General features: G+C 34.1%; 1 protein-coding gene across 1 annotated transcript in view; it reads left to right on the top strand.

Annotated features, from left to right (window-relative positions):
* Zbtb41 (zinc finger and BTB domain containing 41) overlaps positions 1–15,012 on the top strand; it is a 26,406-nt gene extending 11,394 nt beyond the window's left edge. Inside the window, exons 6-11 of the mRNA XM_028773781.1 lie at positions 5,054–5,183; positions 6,557–6,652; positions 7,940–8,046; positions 9,486–9,591; positions 10,552–10,640; positions 14,004–15,012. Coding sequence (XP_028629614.1) covers positions 5,054–5,183; positions 6,557–6,652; positions 7,940–8,046; positions 9,486–9,591; positions 10,552–10,640; positions 14,004–14,659 — 1,184 coding nt within the window. The 3' untranslated portion in view covers positions 14,660–15,012. The remainder of the gene's footprint in view (positions 1–5,053; positions 5,184–6,556; positions 6,653–7,939; positions 8,047–9,485; positions 9,592–10,551; positions 10,641–14,003) is intronic.
* The last annotated feature ends 3,512 nt before the right edge of the window (positions 15,013–18,524 follow it).

Below are 18,524 nucleotides of genomic sequence, written 5' to 3'. Positions count from 1 at the left end.
CTCATCAGCATCCCCACATGGTTACCACCCTCTGTTACATGCATAGCATCATCACTTATCAGCATCCCTACCACATGGTACATTTTAAAAAATAATGAACTTCTAAGGTTTGATGCTTAATTGTAAAATGGCTATAATTACCTGTTTGCAAGTTTTGTTGATAAAAACCTAAGAACTTAAAGAAAACCTCTATTAGATTGTTAGAATGTGTACAGTTTGTCTTCTAATTTTCTTCTCAAATGGTTATACTATTTTGAATTCTAACCAGCAAGGATTAGGACTTTGTTATAGTATTTAACATTTAGTATTGTCAGAGCTCTGTATTTAAGCCGCCGTAATAATTGCTTGCTATATATATCATTGCTCTTATTTGTATTTTTTCTGGAGATGTTGTGTGGAATATTTTTTCACATGTTTGTAATTTGTCCTTGGTGCTCTGCTAAGTCTTTATGCCTTTTGTTTAGTGTGTTTATTTTTATATTTTTATTGTTGAGTTTTGGGAATTCATTTTAAAAGTACTTAGATATTTGTGTGTGTGTGTGTGTGTGTGTGTGTGTCACATGTCCCTGAGTATGCCTAAGTGGTAATACTGAGACAACTTGTAGAAGTTGGTCTCTCTTTCAACTATGTGGGTCCCAAGGATGGAACTGAGGGCATGAGATTTAGTGGCAAACACCTTTACCTACTAAGCCGTCTCTGGCCTGACCAATCTTTTTATTTTTTTTTAAGATTTATTTTTATTATTTTAATTATGTATATGTGTGCGTATGTGTGTGTACCCACATGTGTGTTCTTGCTGTGTGTGTCCATAGGAGCTACGAGGGAGAGGGGTATAGCTTATCTTGAAGCTGGAGTTATAGGTGGTTGTAAATTATCCAGCATGCATGAAGTTATCAGACTTTAGTTCTTGGAATATTTGGTAATGAAGTGGTGCCTGGTCCAAACTCCTTTTTATATGGACAGGCTTAGTAACAAACACTTTTTATACAAAGGCATGGTATGAACCAACAATGAGCTGACAAAAAACTAATGTAGATTTAAGCTGAATTAGTAGTGTATATTTTTCAGAGTTAAATTAGTAATCTAGTTTTGAATTGATCTAGAAAATTACACTGGTACTATATTTAAAATGATATTGACAAATATAGAAATGAGTAGCTTGGTTTATTTTCAATTTCATTTTTGTGTTTTTGATTTTTGATGAAACGATGTTTTAAAATTATGTCAGTGAAAAACTGTTAAAGGATCTTGAACTGTTATTGTCTTGATCAAAGTGTATGTCTGTTGTCAGGCAACTTTAAGGCTTTATTGTGTTTCAAGGCATATTTGATTTTTGTGATTATAATATAGAAAGCACTTATTGCTAGAAGGTATAGTATATGTTGTTTTTTTTTTAGCTTAACTTTTTCTAAATGTTTTGACTAAGTTCAATATTAGCAATTCTAAAAAGCCATCATAGAAACAACTATTAAATTTATTAGAAGTTCTAGTTGGAGACATGATGATTATGTGTTACATGTGGGAAAATTAGTTTTATACTTTATTCCAGGAATAGCTGCTTTGTGTATGTGCTTGTACGTTTGTGGTTGTGTGTGGTGCATGCACGTGTGTATTTGCAGGTGTCACTCATTTTGTGCATGCATAAGCCAGAGGAAGGTGCTGTATGTCTTGTACTATCACTCCAACATATTCCCTACAGACAGTATCTTTCACTGAGCCTAGACCTAGGTGACCAGCAAGCACTAGCCAATCTTGTCTTTGCCTGCCCTGTAACACTGGGGTTACAGATTCACTGTCCATGCCTGGCTTTTGACCTGGGTTCTAGTGATTTGACTGTAAGGTCTTCATTCCTACTCAGGAAATGTTCTTATTCATTGAGCCATTTCCCCAGCCCAGTACCTGCTTGTTATTGGACAACTAGTGGTTTCTTTTCGATTTGAAAACTATAGTTGATTTGTGTGTGTGTGTGTGTGTGTGTGTGTGTGTAAACGTAATCTGGCAAAGAGATTTTTTGATTCTACCTCCATTTCTGTTTCTGATTGTCTATTTCAATGTCAATTAAATGTATCATTTAGTAGTCACTGTTTGAAAAATATCAAGTTCTAAGTTATAAAGTTAGTCCACTATGTATTCTTAGAGCTTAAAAGTATTAAAGCAACCTGTATTATTGTTTTCTATCAGCATATGCTGAACTGGCTAGCTCTTAGAACAGGATGTTTCTAAAAGTAATTTGTTGTTATTGTTGTTGTTAAACTATTACTTATCTATTATACCTAATCTATTTAACCTAGGCTCAGTAAGGGAAATGTTACAGAAACGGTAGACAGTGAAGTTTAATTAATGTGTTACAGCTTTAGTTATAAAGGTAACTGAAAAAATAGTCTAGGGAAAGACCTTGAACATTCAAAGTAGTAAACATTTATCAAACAGCTGCTAGCTATGTAACAGGTTCCTCCTTAGTGTCTAGGGAGATTATGGCGCCTGATTAAAGTACAGTGCAGCACATAATCAAGCTCTGTCAATCCACCACGCTGTCTCCACAAAGCTTGGCTGAACCCCAGACAGTACCTGCCATCCACGTAGTACCCAGTAGAAATGAGACTCTAAAGCTTAGCTATTATCCAAAGGCTTTATATATATTTAGACGTGTTCAATTAACAACTTGCCCACACAATTTGAGTTGTTACCCAATACCTAACCTTAGATAAAATTTGTTACCCAGGACTGTTCTTGATACATACGTGGTTCTCCATGGTTGCTACATCTCTCCTCCTCCCTTAGCTCCTCCTCTTCCTTCCTTTCTTCCTCTCCTCTCCTCCACATTAGCTCCTTCCAGATTTCTGAGTTTTATTGTAAGATGTGTGTGTGTGTTACAAAATCTCTCTCAATTGTGCCATCCGTTTTTGGATCTGAGTTAATTCCAGATGTAATCAAGTTGACAACCAGAACTGTCATCACAGAGGTCATTTGTAATAGGTGTTGAGTTTGTATCCTCTTTCTCTGAATATTTGTTATTTCCAGTACTATGTGTTTATATATTTTTTTCATTATATTTAAGAGAAAGATTAAATACAGGCTCGGGTATTTCTTTTTTCCTCCCCTTACATAGTGATGCTAATGAATGGTGGTTGGTGATGTGGCGAGGCCTAGGGCAGATGCATGGCCTGGGAAGGCACAGCATCCATCCCTAGCTCCGTAAGACAAGGAGTAGACAACAAAGACAATGTTCAATGACACGTAGTAGGCCAGTTTTCACCCTCACCTACACATCCCTTGCTGTGAATTGTTGTAAATGTCAGTGACTCCTGAGAATCAGAGCACCTGAAGTGATTGTTGAAACAGCTTGATTCTTGATCACTGTCTCCAGAGTACTTGCTTTTGTGGGTCTTGTCTACTTGTCCTGTGCAGTGATGGTGCTAGTGATGAAAAACTTCTGTTGTATTCCAAACTACATTTGTGCTATCTCTGTTAGGATTGTATATCCTTTTGAGCTGGGGGGGGGGGTAAAGAAAGAGAGGGAGGGAGGGAGGGAGAGAGAGAGAGAGAGAGAGAGAGACAGACAGACAGACAGACAGACAGACAGAGGGGGGTAGGGGAGGAGGAGAATATCTAATATCTAAGTAATACAATTGGAACAGTTAAGGGAGAGCTTTTAATATATTTGTGTTTGTAAGCGTGCAATACATAGTCAGATAATCTAACAAAAAGTTCAGATCTAAAAATTCTGTATATGGAGTTATTTTGAAGTTCTACCTGATGGTAAGATTCTAGCTTACTGTCAAATAAAAAGTTGAGATAAGGTGCTTACATGCAAAACTGAGTATCCAATATGGGGGAAAGTGTTTGTACAGAATGCTAACAAGTAACACGTAAGTAACATGAAGGTAGATGCTGTTTCTTCCTCACCCTGCAAAACAGCAACTGAAGAGAGTCTACAGGATCCTAGGACAGATGAGCAGATGGTCTACTTAACTCATGCTTGCTGCATAGGCTCACCTTGGCTGTACATCTCATGGTTTTATTTTCAACTGCACAAATACTGCCTTTGCTTTCCCAACAATTTGAGATCTTTTCTTTCCTCAGTGCAGGCGTGATGGAGGGGTTTCTCATAGGACTTAGAATGAATCAATAAATACTTGTTGAATGAATTAATAAGTAATAAATTCAAATCCCTATTTCAAAGAAATATATATATATATATTATAAGTAAGAATATGTTTAGCATACTTAGTAGTAAGATAGCTCTGAAGCCTTATCTCATTTTGACTGTAGAAATGTCCTACGTCCATGGGCCAGATTTGCTTTAAGTAGTTTCAGAATCCATGTCCAAATTCTCAATCTTGTTCTTGTACTTTTATGATTAATTCATTGTAATTCCTACTTCAGTTTATTTTTGCAAATTCTGAAATACCATCCTTCAAACAGTTTCCTTAAGCTGTGTCTGCTATGCGCCTTTTGCCATGTTTTTATTTTAGCTTCACATTCAGTAGAACTTTCTGTCTCCAGTTACTTTTTCAGTAACTAGTAAAATTCAGAACCAGGTAAGGGCATTGTGTTACGATGAGTAATTGTGCCAAGTGTTGGGTTAGTTTTGTAAGAATGGGTAGAAATTTGTCACAGCGTTTTCTCAGTGTTGCTGACAATTGTTCTGTGTGAACAGCAGGTTATTTCCAAATCATGAACTGTTCATTTTTTAATTTTTTTCAAAAGTTTTCATTGCTACTTTATATAGAAATTGTGTTTATAGTATTTTCTATTTTGATTCAGCCTAGTTAGAAACTAGTTATTGTCCATTTCAATTAACGAACACATTAGAATATTCAAAACTGATATATTTACTTGGATATAAAACTTTGTACTTGGCCTTAAGATCTAGAAATGCCTTTCAGGAATAAACAACCTACAGGGGAAGAGAATGTAAAAACATACTTACTTTCAGATTACTAAGGATTTTGCCTCCATGCCTGATGGTGGTAGGAACAAATTTGTGGTATCTCTATTGAATAATTTAGTATCTATCTTTAAATTTCAAATACATGATATTTTTTTAAAGGACCCTTTCCATGTGATATATGTGGTCGTCAATTCAATGACACTGGAAATTTGAAACGCCATATAGAATGTACTCACGGTGGAAAGAGAAAATGGACTTGCTTTATTTGTGGGAAGTCAGTACGAGAAAGGTAAAGTTATCAACACTCAGAAAGTTGAAGCGCTTACATATGATATAAATTATTAATAAGGCTATAGGAATTAGATAACTTAGGGAGTAAAGTGCTTGAATTATAAAAGCCAAGAAAGCCAAGTAAAAGACAAGAAAGAAATTACAGAAATTATACAGAAATCAAGATTTGCAAATTTAGGTGATTGGCTTACTATGTCCTATTTATTTGTTTCTTCATCTGCTGGCATGTCAGGATGGCCTTGTGAACCCTTATATCTGCAGATAGGTTCCATCTACAGGCCCCCTTGTTAGGACTATGCTAGCAACTTAGCTTTCAAAAGCCAGTGCTGCCTTGTTTAATAGAGTGTGAGAAGAATAAAACAGAAAGGCATGGTAAATATAAGTGGTTGTTTCTGAGGAGAGAGGAGAATGTGATGAGTGATACGTTTGACAGCGTGGCAACATCCAGTTCTTGACTTGAGCATATGCTTAATGCTGTTTTTGAAGAGCAGATATAAGTTTTGTGTATTTTTGAAGCCAAAATACACACACCTGTAACCCCAGTGCTAGGAAGCCAATCAGGATGTGGATAAGCATGTTGTCACTGAAATTGCATTGTGAAACGCTAGGAAAAAATTAAAACCTTCAGTATAATAAAGCTTCGTGGCCTACATGAAATTGTAATCGTGCCAAGTGTTGGGTTAGCTTTGTAAGAATAGAAATAGAAATGCTGATTTAATAATATAAATTATGAATATGGTAGGGGAGTTAGGAAATCATTATGCTACTTAATATAAAATCATCTTTACAGTTAGAAAATTATAAACTTATTTTCTCCTTATAGAACTTTATATAAAAACAGCAAGTTAAAAGTCAAAAAGGAAAAACAATAAAATGAAGAAAGATGCTTTTCTGTTTACTCTAGCTGCTTTTATACATAAGCTTAGAATCCTGTGCATTTTTCCACAGAGCTGGGCACAGTCTCCTTTCACTTGTCAGGTGTCAGTAGACTAGCACCATTTGCTGGCAAAGTTCCAGCTCATAGGCTGCCTTTTGAAGTCACCTGATAGGGGATTGACCAGAAGACCAAATCAGAGTGGCTGGAAAAGGCAGCAGAAGTTAGGAGCACTTCTCTCTCCCTCAGAAATTTTGCCTGTTTTTACTTAGCCCATGAAGTGTGTAGAAAAATTCAGAAGTTAGAACTGTAAGTTTTCTGGACAGGTACCTGCTGAAGTAATGGTTAAACTATAACTCTCCATTGTAGTAAGGGGTTTGATATCTGTGTTTAGTATGAACATGGGCATTAAAAGAATTGAATATAATGTATGTATCTATATTACATAAGATTAAGGACTCTGGAATATATATGTATTTTTTTTTTTTTAAACACAGAACTACTTTGAAAGAACATTTGAGAATACATAGTGGAGAAAAGCCTCATCTTTGTAGTATCTGTGGGCAAAGTTTTCGTCATGGAAGCTCATACAGGTAATTTAACTTATCTTCCCCTGTATTAAATAATTACAGGCTGGCTTTAGTTCTATTTTACTGTAAGTGCTTTGTTCAGTTAAAGCCTTTCTTAGACTTAGAAGATGTAGTTAGAGAAAACACTTTACTGACTAGAGTTTTGTTTCTACAACTTTAATATCTTCATTTTGCATATAAAATACTGAATTTTCGTTATTACTAACTTGATCAAATTCTTTATTGAGCTCTCATTATTTAAACATTTAATTATTTGTCTTTGAGTGAAAGTAGTATTAAAACTATGGTGTTTCAAGTTTGTGTATTTTCTCATCCTTTGTTCTAGAAGAATGGATTTAATGTGGAAATAGGATAAGATTCAGGACTCTGGAATTCTCAGTGTTAGATGGCCATATGTGCATTGTTACTTATTTAATTCATTTATATCTGAATAACCATAACTGAAGGTTCTGGACATGTGGAAAATTTCCTCTAAATATGTAGTGTTTACTAAGAAATATGTATAATTTTAATTTTTATTAGTGAGCTCTCCAATTGTAATCATTTGGCTTTAATCATCATAGTTTCATTTGTTGTCTCTTTAATCATTAAGAGATTATTTTCTCCTTTGATTTGGCTGGCTTTAGTTAATGTAAAATCAAGACTTGCTTTAGAGACTTAACAAGGAAAGCTAGTCCTTTCATTTTAGTATACAAGAACGTTGTGCGAGTAAAAGTGATTCAAACTAGGTAAAATTTAATAACCTAAACCTTTTGTTGTTTATCTTTGAATTTGAAGCACCATTCTTTAGTGTAAAAGAAAGTAATACAAATGCAATTTTGATAAGTCAGAGGACTTTTGAAATACTGTGATTTATCAGCTATCGATCTATGTATGGTATGTTTTGCAGAGGAGTATAATCACTTATTTGGTTGCTGTCAGTAGCTGTCATTATCGTGTACTTATCTGTATACTTATCCATTCTAACTCCTGAAATATATCCTTGAGACTCAGACCAATAGGACCCCCAAACATCTAATCGGGTTGGTAGGGTAGATCTAAGATCCAAGTACTTAGGAAGTGTCTAGAACTGATATGGGATATGCATATTTCCAAGAACTTTTTCAGAAAGGTGAATAGGAACCCTTAGATCTTTGTTTAAAAGATGGGGCAGGACTCTAAGAGTCATTGATGTCTAAAAGCAAATGATATATGAGACAGTCTAATTTCATTCTTTTTTATCATTTATTCAAAATCAAGTATTTTCTTTCTCTAGTAGTTTTAGCAGTTTCTGTTCCTTTATCTTTGTAGGCTTCACTTACGTGTTCATCATGATGATAAAAGATACGAGTGTGACGAATGTGGGAAAACATTTATTCGCCATGACCACCTTACAAAGCACAAAAAAATACATTCAGGTAGGTTGTACTTTGTATTGCTGTTTCTTAAATTGTTTTGAAAAACACTGTAAAGAACATTATAATGCTTCCTGTTTATGCTAACTATAGTTTTTAGTAGTTTGACATTTGTTGATCATAGCTTCATAATTCTGGTTTTAAATCTTTTCTGTAAAAGCATAACAAAATAGGGAAATAATGATACCTTTACTGAAATTTTAAAGTTTAATTTTGAATAAAGTTTCATTTTATAATTTGCATATTATGCTGATTCATGTACCAATACTGGGGAAAGAACCACATTTCTCACTGTGATTATATTTGAGAAGCAGGTGAAAGGGACATTAAATAACTTAAAGGGACATTAATAATGTCTTAAAGGGACATTATTATAACTGGGTGTTAAAGTTTTTGTTGCACTGGATTTTGAGCCTTATGTTTGGCAAAGAATACCTTTATAATCTTGACTGATTTTTCAGATCTTTATAATTTTTATACTCTGGGGATTTTCATCTCAGATTGATGTTCAGGAAGTGCTAATAGATCCAGCAATGTGAGTGCAGTGATGGAAGGAGCCATCTCTATGAGCACAGTAGAACAGGTGATTACCATCATTATTAAAACAGTCCTTAAATATGAAGTGTGAAGATAGGTTTCTTAATGATCAGCCAGGCAAATTGTAGCCATCGTTACTTCTAAGAGATTAAAGCTCCATGACATTTTAATTGCAATTATACATTTTCATTTCAGGTAAGGGTAACCTAAATTTGTAATTCTAGAAGTCACGTACATTAATTGCATATTGGTACTGAGACAGTGATGATTAAAGATGAACCTTTGTTTGGATGTGTATAACCAACTAGATTTTCCTTTATATTCATATTTTGGTTCATTGCAAATTTAAGAAATCTCCAGAGATGAATCTATCTTAAAATACAAAGATCTGAAAAATGTTCAGGTCCCTTTTCTAAGTGGTCAAGTAGTTCATCTGCATTTAATGCATGTTCATTTGAAGTGTTTTATATCTAGATAATGTATTTCTAATCAATACTGTAGGTTTGAAGTAATTTTTATCTTGTTCTGTTATATTGAAAGGAAAAGTTAGATGTCTACCACAGAAAGTTACTAATTTCTTTTCCATGTGATCAAAAACTGTAGGTTTGAAGTAATTTTTATCTTGTTCTGTTATATTGAAAGGAAAAGTTAGATGTCTACCACAGAAAGTTACTAATTTCTTTTCCATGTGATCAAAACATCCACATCATAAAATCATAGGTTCTTTGGGAAAGATACTTGTGCAAGTGATATTTAGGAAATGGTCCTGAGTAAAGGATAGGTTTATTTTCTGGTACATGTCTCATCAAATTTTTTTACTGTTTGGTCATTATTTCTGTAAAGAAGAAGAAGAAAATAAAGCTTAAATGCTTATTATGGTAAAGTATGCGGGCCTTTGTTTTTAGGTGAGAAGGCTCATCAGTGTGAAGAGTGTGGCAAGTGCTTCGGTCGCAGGGATCACCTCACTGTTCATTACAAGAGTGTGCATCTGGGAGAGAAGGTGTGGCAGAAGTGAGTGCACGAGCCCCTTTCCTCTTCACTACATTGGCAGAGTCCCCGATGGAGGGCATTTAGACTTTTTTGTTTGTTCTGGTTTTAGTCAGGTTAATCATCTTCGTTTCTTTGGTTGACATAGTTCTCTAAAATCTTAAAGAACTGTCCCTACTACTTTATCTCTCTGTACCTGACTCAAAGGCTAGGAAGGGATAGGTGTTAGATTTCACTTAAATGCTACTCATTTCACAGATGGCATAGTCCTGACAATTACAGTTTGAATTTAACATTAACTTAATATTTATTAGGCATTCCACTATGTTGTTAACTATGCTAACTTTTGGCCCAATTATAGCCTTACTTTTATGTGTGTGTAGTAAAAACAAAGGATTTATATTTTATTTGTTTTTTATTTAGGGATAAAGTTTACTTTACTCTTAGTTTCTAGTAATATTTGTTAGGTGAACTAATGAGAGCCATGCCAACTTGGATGAATGCAGACACTGAGATTATTTTAGTTTCTTCTAATTAGGCTCAGCATCTGTTTCCTTAGTTAACTGACTTATAATTTACTTAAAGTGAACCTCACTCTTTTTAGTGTATATTTCTACAGTCTCGTTATCATTATCACCAAAAGAACGTAGAAAACTTTATTACCACAAGTTTTTTGCCCTAGTCTTTTTTGTCATTTAGCTCAGTAATGATATAGTTTTTATTCTTTTGCCTGTATTCTTTCCTTTGTATATTTAATAACTGGTTAAAAGTTGGGTTAAAACATTTTGAAGTTTTACTCTCACAAGTTTTTTTTTTTAATTATTTAATTAAATATAACTGGAGAAAGAAGCTCTGGATTTAAAAGTACTGCTATTCCTCCAGACTTGTGTGCTTTATTGTTATGACAGTTGTCTGTATAGTTACAAATGTCAATTATATTTATTGTTGATTAAATTTCATAGATGAACCCATTTACTTTCTTAGATATAAAGCAACATTTCATCAATGTGATGTTTGTAAGAAGATTTTTAAGGGAAAATCAAGTCTGGAGATGCATTTTCGGACTCATTCAGGTAATATTTAAGGGTACTTGATGCTGATCTATGTATAGTTATTAATATGAAACATCTAGAAGTATTAATTTTGACTCAAATTTTTATATACAGCTTTTTTAATTTGTTAGCATTCATGTCATGAATAAGCAGTATTTTGGCTTTCTTCTTAATTTTAGAGATTTGAGAAATTCTTTTTTGTAGAGAATCAGCCTGTGCTGTAGTACTTCCTTTTCTTTTGCTCTGTGGTTCTCCTGTGAGAACTTTGGAACATTTCCTTAGGCTTCTCTTATCATTATTTTCTTCTTTTAAAAGAGTGGTGCTTTTATCTCATGACTCATTAATCGAACTCGTGAATTGATAGTGAGCTCACAAAAAGTTAAACTGAGATGACTGATAGTTTAATTCATAGCAATCGATTTTGGTTAGTGATAAGAATTAGAGATGTCCTTCCACTCAGTCATAGAGTAAAACTACTGTCGTTATCTCTGACAGGAATACAAGGGGAAGAAACAGTCTGAAGCAAAGGTCAGCAGGTATTCTAAAGAGATAATAAGTAGATAGCAGACTTTTGGTCATAGTCACATAACTGTGTTGCTGTAGGCATTGTTACAAGTTAATGCACTTGTGTTCAGTAAAACTATAAAAGCAGCCATCAGTCTGGATTTGAGTTACTGAGACCTCAGTAGGACTTGACAAAGTGACTTTTCCAAAAATTTGATTAGTTTCCCAGCTCAACATCCCAATTTTGTCCGTACATGAGTGTTAAAAGTGTTTATAGTTCATGATGACCATTGAAAAGACGTTATCCCAAACATCAGCTTATCAGCTCACATTCCAGAAATCAAGATGTTTGTTTACTGGGTAGAACATCCTTATCTAGGAAACAGAATTTCTAAATGTATGTGATAAGGAATTGTCAGTTACATAGTAATTTTATAGTATGACTTAACTAGGTGATGGTGAAGAATATTGAATCATCCTCATTGAGGTGACCAGCAGTGCCCTTTTGGTGACCAAAAAAATTTTATTGTCTTGGCTGGGGAGATAGATTAGATGGTTATGTCCTTGCCATGCACACAAAATGATGCAGTTGTCATTTCAAGGACCCATATACAGAAGCTGGTGTGGCAGCACCCACTGTGTAATTTTACCAGGCGAGATGGTTTTGAGGAGGTGGAGACAGGCAGGCAGGTCCCTGGAGCTTGCTTGCTAACCAGCTTCGATTATTTGGAGAACTGAATTTTGGTCAGATACTCTGTCTCAAAAGCAGGTTAGACACTTTCAAAAGTTTACACACCTGTACCCACACGAACATGTATGTGTGCACGTGTGTGTATATATACATAAACTCAACAATTTTACTCTCTGTATTTTTTTCTTTAGTCTTAAAGTATTTAGTGTATTACATGTTATTGGGTTTTGGAATCTTCTTACTTTTCCTGATCTGTTAGTACATCATTTCTGCAGACAAGGTACAATATAGGTCATTTTCAGTTTGAATTTATCATTCTTTCCTATGCGTTACTTCTAATCTTGCTTTCAACTATAAAAATCAGAGAAATTAGTTGGGAAGTTCCTAAGATTTTCTTCTACAAATGGATTATTCTCAGCCATTTTGTTGTTTATATCCTCAACAGTTGCCTTACTGGAATGTAATGGACTAGTTAGAATTCACATAAGGATGACAACCTGTTTAGGGATCGATTTATTTCCTTCCTTCCTTCCTTCCTTCCTTCCTTCCTTCCTTCCTTCCTTCCTTCCTTCCTTCCTTCCTTCCTTCCATAATTCAACATAAATTGTTCTTGCAAACTTTTTATTTGCAGTAGTTTATAAAATGCACAAATCTTATAGAACTTCCCAGTCTTTTTTTTTATGAGTTCATCAAATAATAGAACAGTACTAGGTTGTTAGAATCATCCTTCATCACTGCTCCTTGTAATATCCTTCAAAGACATGGCTGGCTATTTTGATTACATTACCAGAAGTTAATTTTTCCTGACTGAATTTCATATTATGGAATCTTAACTATATTTATTCTGTTTTCTTTTTTTTTTTTTGATGATAATGAGTCTAGCTTTTTTGGCTTGTTTTACAGGGTGATTTTTTTTTTTTCTAGATTAGTGTCTCCTTTCTAAGAAAAATAGATAATATCACTTTTCAGGACATTGACATACCTTATAATGTCTCTTTATTTTTACCTATGTTGTGTAGATTTTAATTTTATAGCTATTTTAATAGTGCATATAACAACTAAGGGCTTCTAAGGGGGTGGTGTGGTGTGGTGTGTGTGTCCCTTGGAATTGAACCCTGGACCTTGGCATGCAAGGCAGGTGCTGTACCTCTGTTAAATCTGGAGCCCAAGTTTAACCACTGTTAGTATTTGCTTTTCTCCCTCTCTGTGTTACCATTCTCCACCTCCTGCCTGATAAATGCCTGATATCTTTGTGGCTTTCGCCATCCATTTTCAAAGCCAGTAATTTGGAGTTAGTTCTACTGTCACATCTGACTTACCCTTTATGAATTATCAGTCACCTTTTAAGATTCCTGTAGCTATTTGGTTCCTTTGATAATCCAGTTAATCTGTCCATTTCAAAGTCTTAACCTTAAACACACTACAAAGTCTCTGTGTGAAGCAAAATTTTCACAGCTTCTGTGGATTAGAACATACATATCTTTATGGAGTTACTATTCTTCCTAGCACTTTAGCTGTGCTAAAAAATCTTTTTATGTTTGTTGGCTTAGTTGTTTTTTTTTCTTTTTCTTTTCTTCAAACAAACAAACAAACAAACAAACAAACCCAGAAAACTACATTGTAAGAACCCAGTCGCAGAAGAATCAAACAGACTTGGCATTCTTACTCATTTCCACAGTGACCTTTAAGAGTTTTCATCTCTTGCTACTTTTGTTCTAATCCTTAAAAGATCAAGTTAATCAGAGTTGTTGTTTTGGTTTTTAAATCTTTGTAGGTAGACAAAAATGAAGTGTTTCAGTTTAGCATACCTTTCGTGTGTCTTTTTTAGTAGTGGTTAAGTAATAGTGATGTGAAGGCTTGCCAAGTACTTAACGTTGTACTGAAAATAGGGCTAAGCAGGTCTCTAGCCCTGTTTATTTAAGTTCATCTCCTAATGTAGGAACTCTTGTTGTTCTACATTGCATGAGGGGAACCAGGCTTAGAAGTTTATCTAGTAAATGGTTTATCCAGGACTTAAGCCTAGATCATTTTAATGTTTAATTCATTAGCTTTGTGAGTTTGATAGGCTGTCTTCATTTCTGATAGGATAAAATACTACTGTTTTTATAGGTATGCATGTGATAAATTTGCTACTTAAAATTTGCCATCTTATCAAGTGTACATTATACATTTTATTTTTGTTCTTACAGGTGAAAAACCATACAAGTGTCAAATTTGCAATCAGTCGTTTAGAATTAAGAAAACTTTAACAAAACACCTGGTTATTCACTCTGATGCCCGGCCTTTCAATTGTCAACACTGTAATGCAACATTTAAGCGGAAAGACAAGCTGAAGTACCACATTGACCATGTTCATGGGATAAAATCTCCTGATGATTCTCTCAGTACTTCTGAGGAAAAACTCATTTCTTTGCCAATAGAGTACTCATCTGACGATAAGATCTTTCAAACAGAAACAAAACAGTATCTGGACCAGCCCAAAGTTTATCAGTCAGACACCAAGACTATGCTACAGAATGTGTCTGCGGAAGTATGTGTTCCAGTAACATTGGTCCCAGTTCAGATGCCTGACACATCCAGCGACCTGGTGCCTCATACCACCACACTTCCCACACCGTCACATGAGATGCTGCCACCACAGCCGCAGCCAACTGATTATCCTCGCGCAGCAGACTTAGCATTTCTGGAAAAATACACTCTGACTCCTCAGCCTGCAAATATAGTTCACCCAGTCCGACCTGAACAGATGCTAGATCCTAGGGAACCGTCTTATCTTGGAACATTACTGGGCCTTGATAGCACAACTGCTGTTCAGAATATGTCCAGTACTGAACATCACTCCTGAGTCAACATTCCATAGACCTTTGGATGCCTGTAAGCTGGCAGCCAGAAGCTACTGGCTTTTGAATTAATAGGGCTGCTATTTTTTTCCCCATTTTTTTCCTAATTTCTCAAGTCTTTACAACAGCTTCAAATCAAGAAAAGTTTATTTCTATTGACTGAATACTTGGACACATTTTGACATAATATTTGAAGTATGATTTTTTAATAAGATCATTTAGTACTAATTTTGAAATTTTTAAATTTCAGATAATTAGCTGCTGACAATGGTGGAGGTAATTTTTTTAAATCATCAGTGGAATTTTTTCTGTTTCCTTCCTTCCTTCCTTCCTTCCTTCCTTCCTTCCTTCCTTCCTTCCTTCCTTCCTTCTTTTTTTTTTTTTTTGAGACAGGGTCTTAGTTTGTAGCCCAGGGTAGCCTATTTGTGACAGACTTTCTGCCTTAGCCAACCAATTGCTAGGATTACAGGTGTGAGCCCTAAGCCAAGTTTTACTTTAAACTTTGAATCATCTATTTTCTCTGTTTCCCATATTGCTATGAAGTTTTAAGAACCATGTAGCCTATAGGAAGTAATATAAACATATGTCAATAATGCCAAAATTTTAATACTAATTAAATATCATTTCATTCAGATTTTCAAAATTGAGTTTAGAGACTTACTGAAGTTTCTTACATATTTTTGTAAGAAAATCTTGATACTTTGAGGTTGTCATCTATCCATTATTTTTGTCAGTATATTTGTTTTTTTCACAAGCCAAAATCCAAGAGCTAACAAATACAAGATTAGCATGCTAAATGAAATGTAAGATTGTTATTTTAATCTAGATAATTGGACCTGTACTCAACTATGATAAATAATAAATATAAACTTAGATCTAGGCATTAAATTATCTAATTGAGTATGTCTTAGTGAAAATATGTCAGTTTCACCTACATATCATCAGTATACATAGGCATTTTGTATTTGGCCACTTACTCCACATTCAGAGTCTATTTCAGCATCTACAGGTGAATAAATAAGGGGCAAGTATAACTAAATTGATGGCAGTTCAATTAAATAATGTAGTTAGCATTTCACTTACCACGTTTGGCTGACTGAAACAGGGAAACAGTACCTAGATATTTTATGTTTATCTGAAAAGGTGCCAAACCCATTCTCAAATTCACCCTAACTTCACATAATGCTCTTCAGCTGAGTGCACTACTATTTGTGTATAGATTGACACTTAAACCAGATCTTTATTTTGCTTCTGTGTGAGATTTGTCTCTTTTCTTCATTCTTGTTTTGGGATGAGGCAATAGTTGAAATCTTGGTGAATGGAAATAGGAATTGCAGCAGCACTTCACAGATTAAGTTTAAGTGAAGAAAAAATCTGCCGAAATTATGAAATACCTTCAGAGATGTGCACTTTGTGTTTTTTTTCAACTCAATTTCATCTTATGTAGGATGAGGTTTTCCTTGTGCGATTGCTGATGCTTAGACCAGGCAGGGTTGACTTACTGTTAACATGCAGTTTGTATGTAAACTACTGGAAAAAATAGCAGTTTTAAAAATTTTTCTATTTCACTTTGTTTACACTCCTAATTGCTTTTAGCACTTTTTTGTGTGTATATGTTTGTGTGTGTAAACTGTAACGTCTTGCCTGGCCCTTATGGGTTTTGAAAACATATCACAAATAAAATAATGAACTTTTAGTGAATAAAATGTAAGGAGTAAAAAATAAGGAGGAAACTGTTTAAGCACTTAAGAAATGAAGGTACTTTATAGGAACACTTGCCATATTAATGTTCAAAGAGCATGTTGCAAATTGAGGCATTAACCAAAGTAGCTAATATAAATAATAAAGATAACCTGAGTTTTGCCTCACTTATCAAAGTTTGGTTGTTGTAATTGTCTTTGGACTAGTGAACTTAATTTTGTATTATTTCTTATTGCTAAAGCATTCGTATTTACTTAGGGTGGAAGTGTTCTGTGGGCACTAATGATGGAGCTAGAGTCTGAGGCACTTTGAGTCCTAGACTTATAAATTAAGTGTCAAAACTACAGATTTGTGATTTTTATCCTAAAGGCAGATACGATTCTTAACTAAATAGCTTACTGAAATGAAAACATCATACCTAGAAATGTACTTTGCTTTAGAGATAAGCTAATGTAGAAAAATTTGGGTTTATCAAAAAAAGCAAATGTTATATATGTGTTTATGTGCATGATAAATTGTATATTTTGGCAGAAAAGGATGATACAACATTTTCACAGTGGAAATATATTACCTTGGGTTTTGAAGGTGTTTAAGGTTCTTTCAATAATGAAACTCAAACACTTTAAATATATGACTTAATTTTAGGAATTGGTTTACATAAGACTTTAAAGACTATAGCTCTCATGTAAAGTGGCATACAATTGTATAACTGTACTTAGATGATATTATTGTAGAAAAGCTGGAATAGTGTCTGTTATCTAAAATATTTTCACTTGTTATTTCATTTGAACCTTGTAAGCAGTTTTGAAATAGAAAGGAAATGATGTATTTCCATTTTAGAGAGATAGGTCTCATTTTGACTCTACTCTCATGGCAGAACGGACTTTAGTAGAAGGAGGAGACACATAGCATTAACAGATGCTTTCTCTGTACAAGTCCTATGTTCTCCTGTTCCTAATGCAGTCTAGGGGTAGACAGTATAAGATTTAGGAAGACGTAAGTAAACCTACAATGATGAAAAAAATGACCTGTTCCCCCTAGTTTCCAAAAATGTAAGAACGTGAATTTGAGTAAACTGAATGTATATTAGTATTTTAAGTTGACACAAAAATTACAAAATGGGCCCCACTCTTTCTTAGTTGACTTTATTATGACTCTAAAATCATTATTTTGTAACTATGGTTAAAATTTTGAATCTCACAAGTAAGTTTAGCTTCATTGTGAATATTTTATTTTGTGAGTATAATTTATTGTCTTAAATTAATTTTGATAGATCCATTAGCACTTAATCTGTAAATTGAATAAGTTATTGAGTGCAGAAATTTATTAACTTACTGTCTCTGACTTAATGTACCAAAGATTTTGAGTAGGTATTGAATAGTTTAAAAAAATTTTAACTCTTTGTTGTTTGACTATATATTTGTCCAAAGAAGCACAGTTGAAGTCCTTGGATACTGAATTTTAAAAATTGTTAGTTTGAATACTGAGATTAAGTATTAAATGTTTGTGTTTATATGTATAAAATAAGTAGAGGAACATACTCTGGGAACATTCATATTGACCAACCAGTTACAAGTGAGAATACTCATTTCTTTCACTTTAGTTGAATGCAGTTTTTTCATGAACACTATTCAATAATCTTACATTTTACACTACATTATAAAAATAATTTCTGCCTTAGAGGTTTTTGTTTGTTTGTTTGTTTTTTTTAGATCAAGTCAAGGTTATTTTTATAAGAAATCCCTTTGGTTTTGACAGCCTAAAATAATACTTAACCATAGGGTTTGTTCCTCTTGCCAGCAAGATACCTTTAAGCTACTACAGTAAAGTTTGCAGACTTTTAATTTAGAACTTTACTGCTGGACAAAAGAGGAATAAAAATGCCATTTTAAACTGGTGCTTTAATAAACTGACTGCCTTTTAAGTGATGGTAGTATAAAAGAAGTACACTAATTTCCTTCAACCTTAAAAAGTGTCAAAAACACCTTTATGGAGTGACTATAAAGTGTTAAGGGCTAATCAGTTCCACCCATTGCTTTTCACTTTATCACAAGTTACCTAAACACAACTAACCTGGTATGTTTATGAGCTTGAATGTTCTTCCTACAATATCACTCTAATTTATTATTTATCAAGAGGTTTTGAACATTAGTTCTTACGAGTGTCCTT

This window comes from Grammomys surdaster, unplaced genomic scaffold (genome assembly GCF_004785775.1).
Source record: "Grammomys surdaster isolate TR1022 unplaced genomic scaffold, NIH_TR_1.0 234, whole genome shotgun sequence".
Lineage (NCBI taxonomy): Eukaryota > Metazoa > Chordata > Mammalia > Rodentia > Muridae > Grammomys > Grammomys surdaster.
This window is presented reverse-complemented; position numbering and strand designations above follow the sequence as displayed.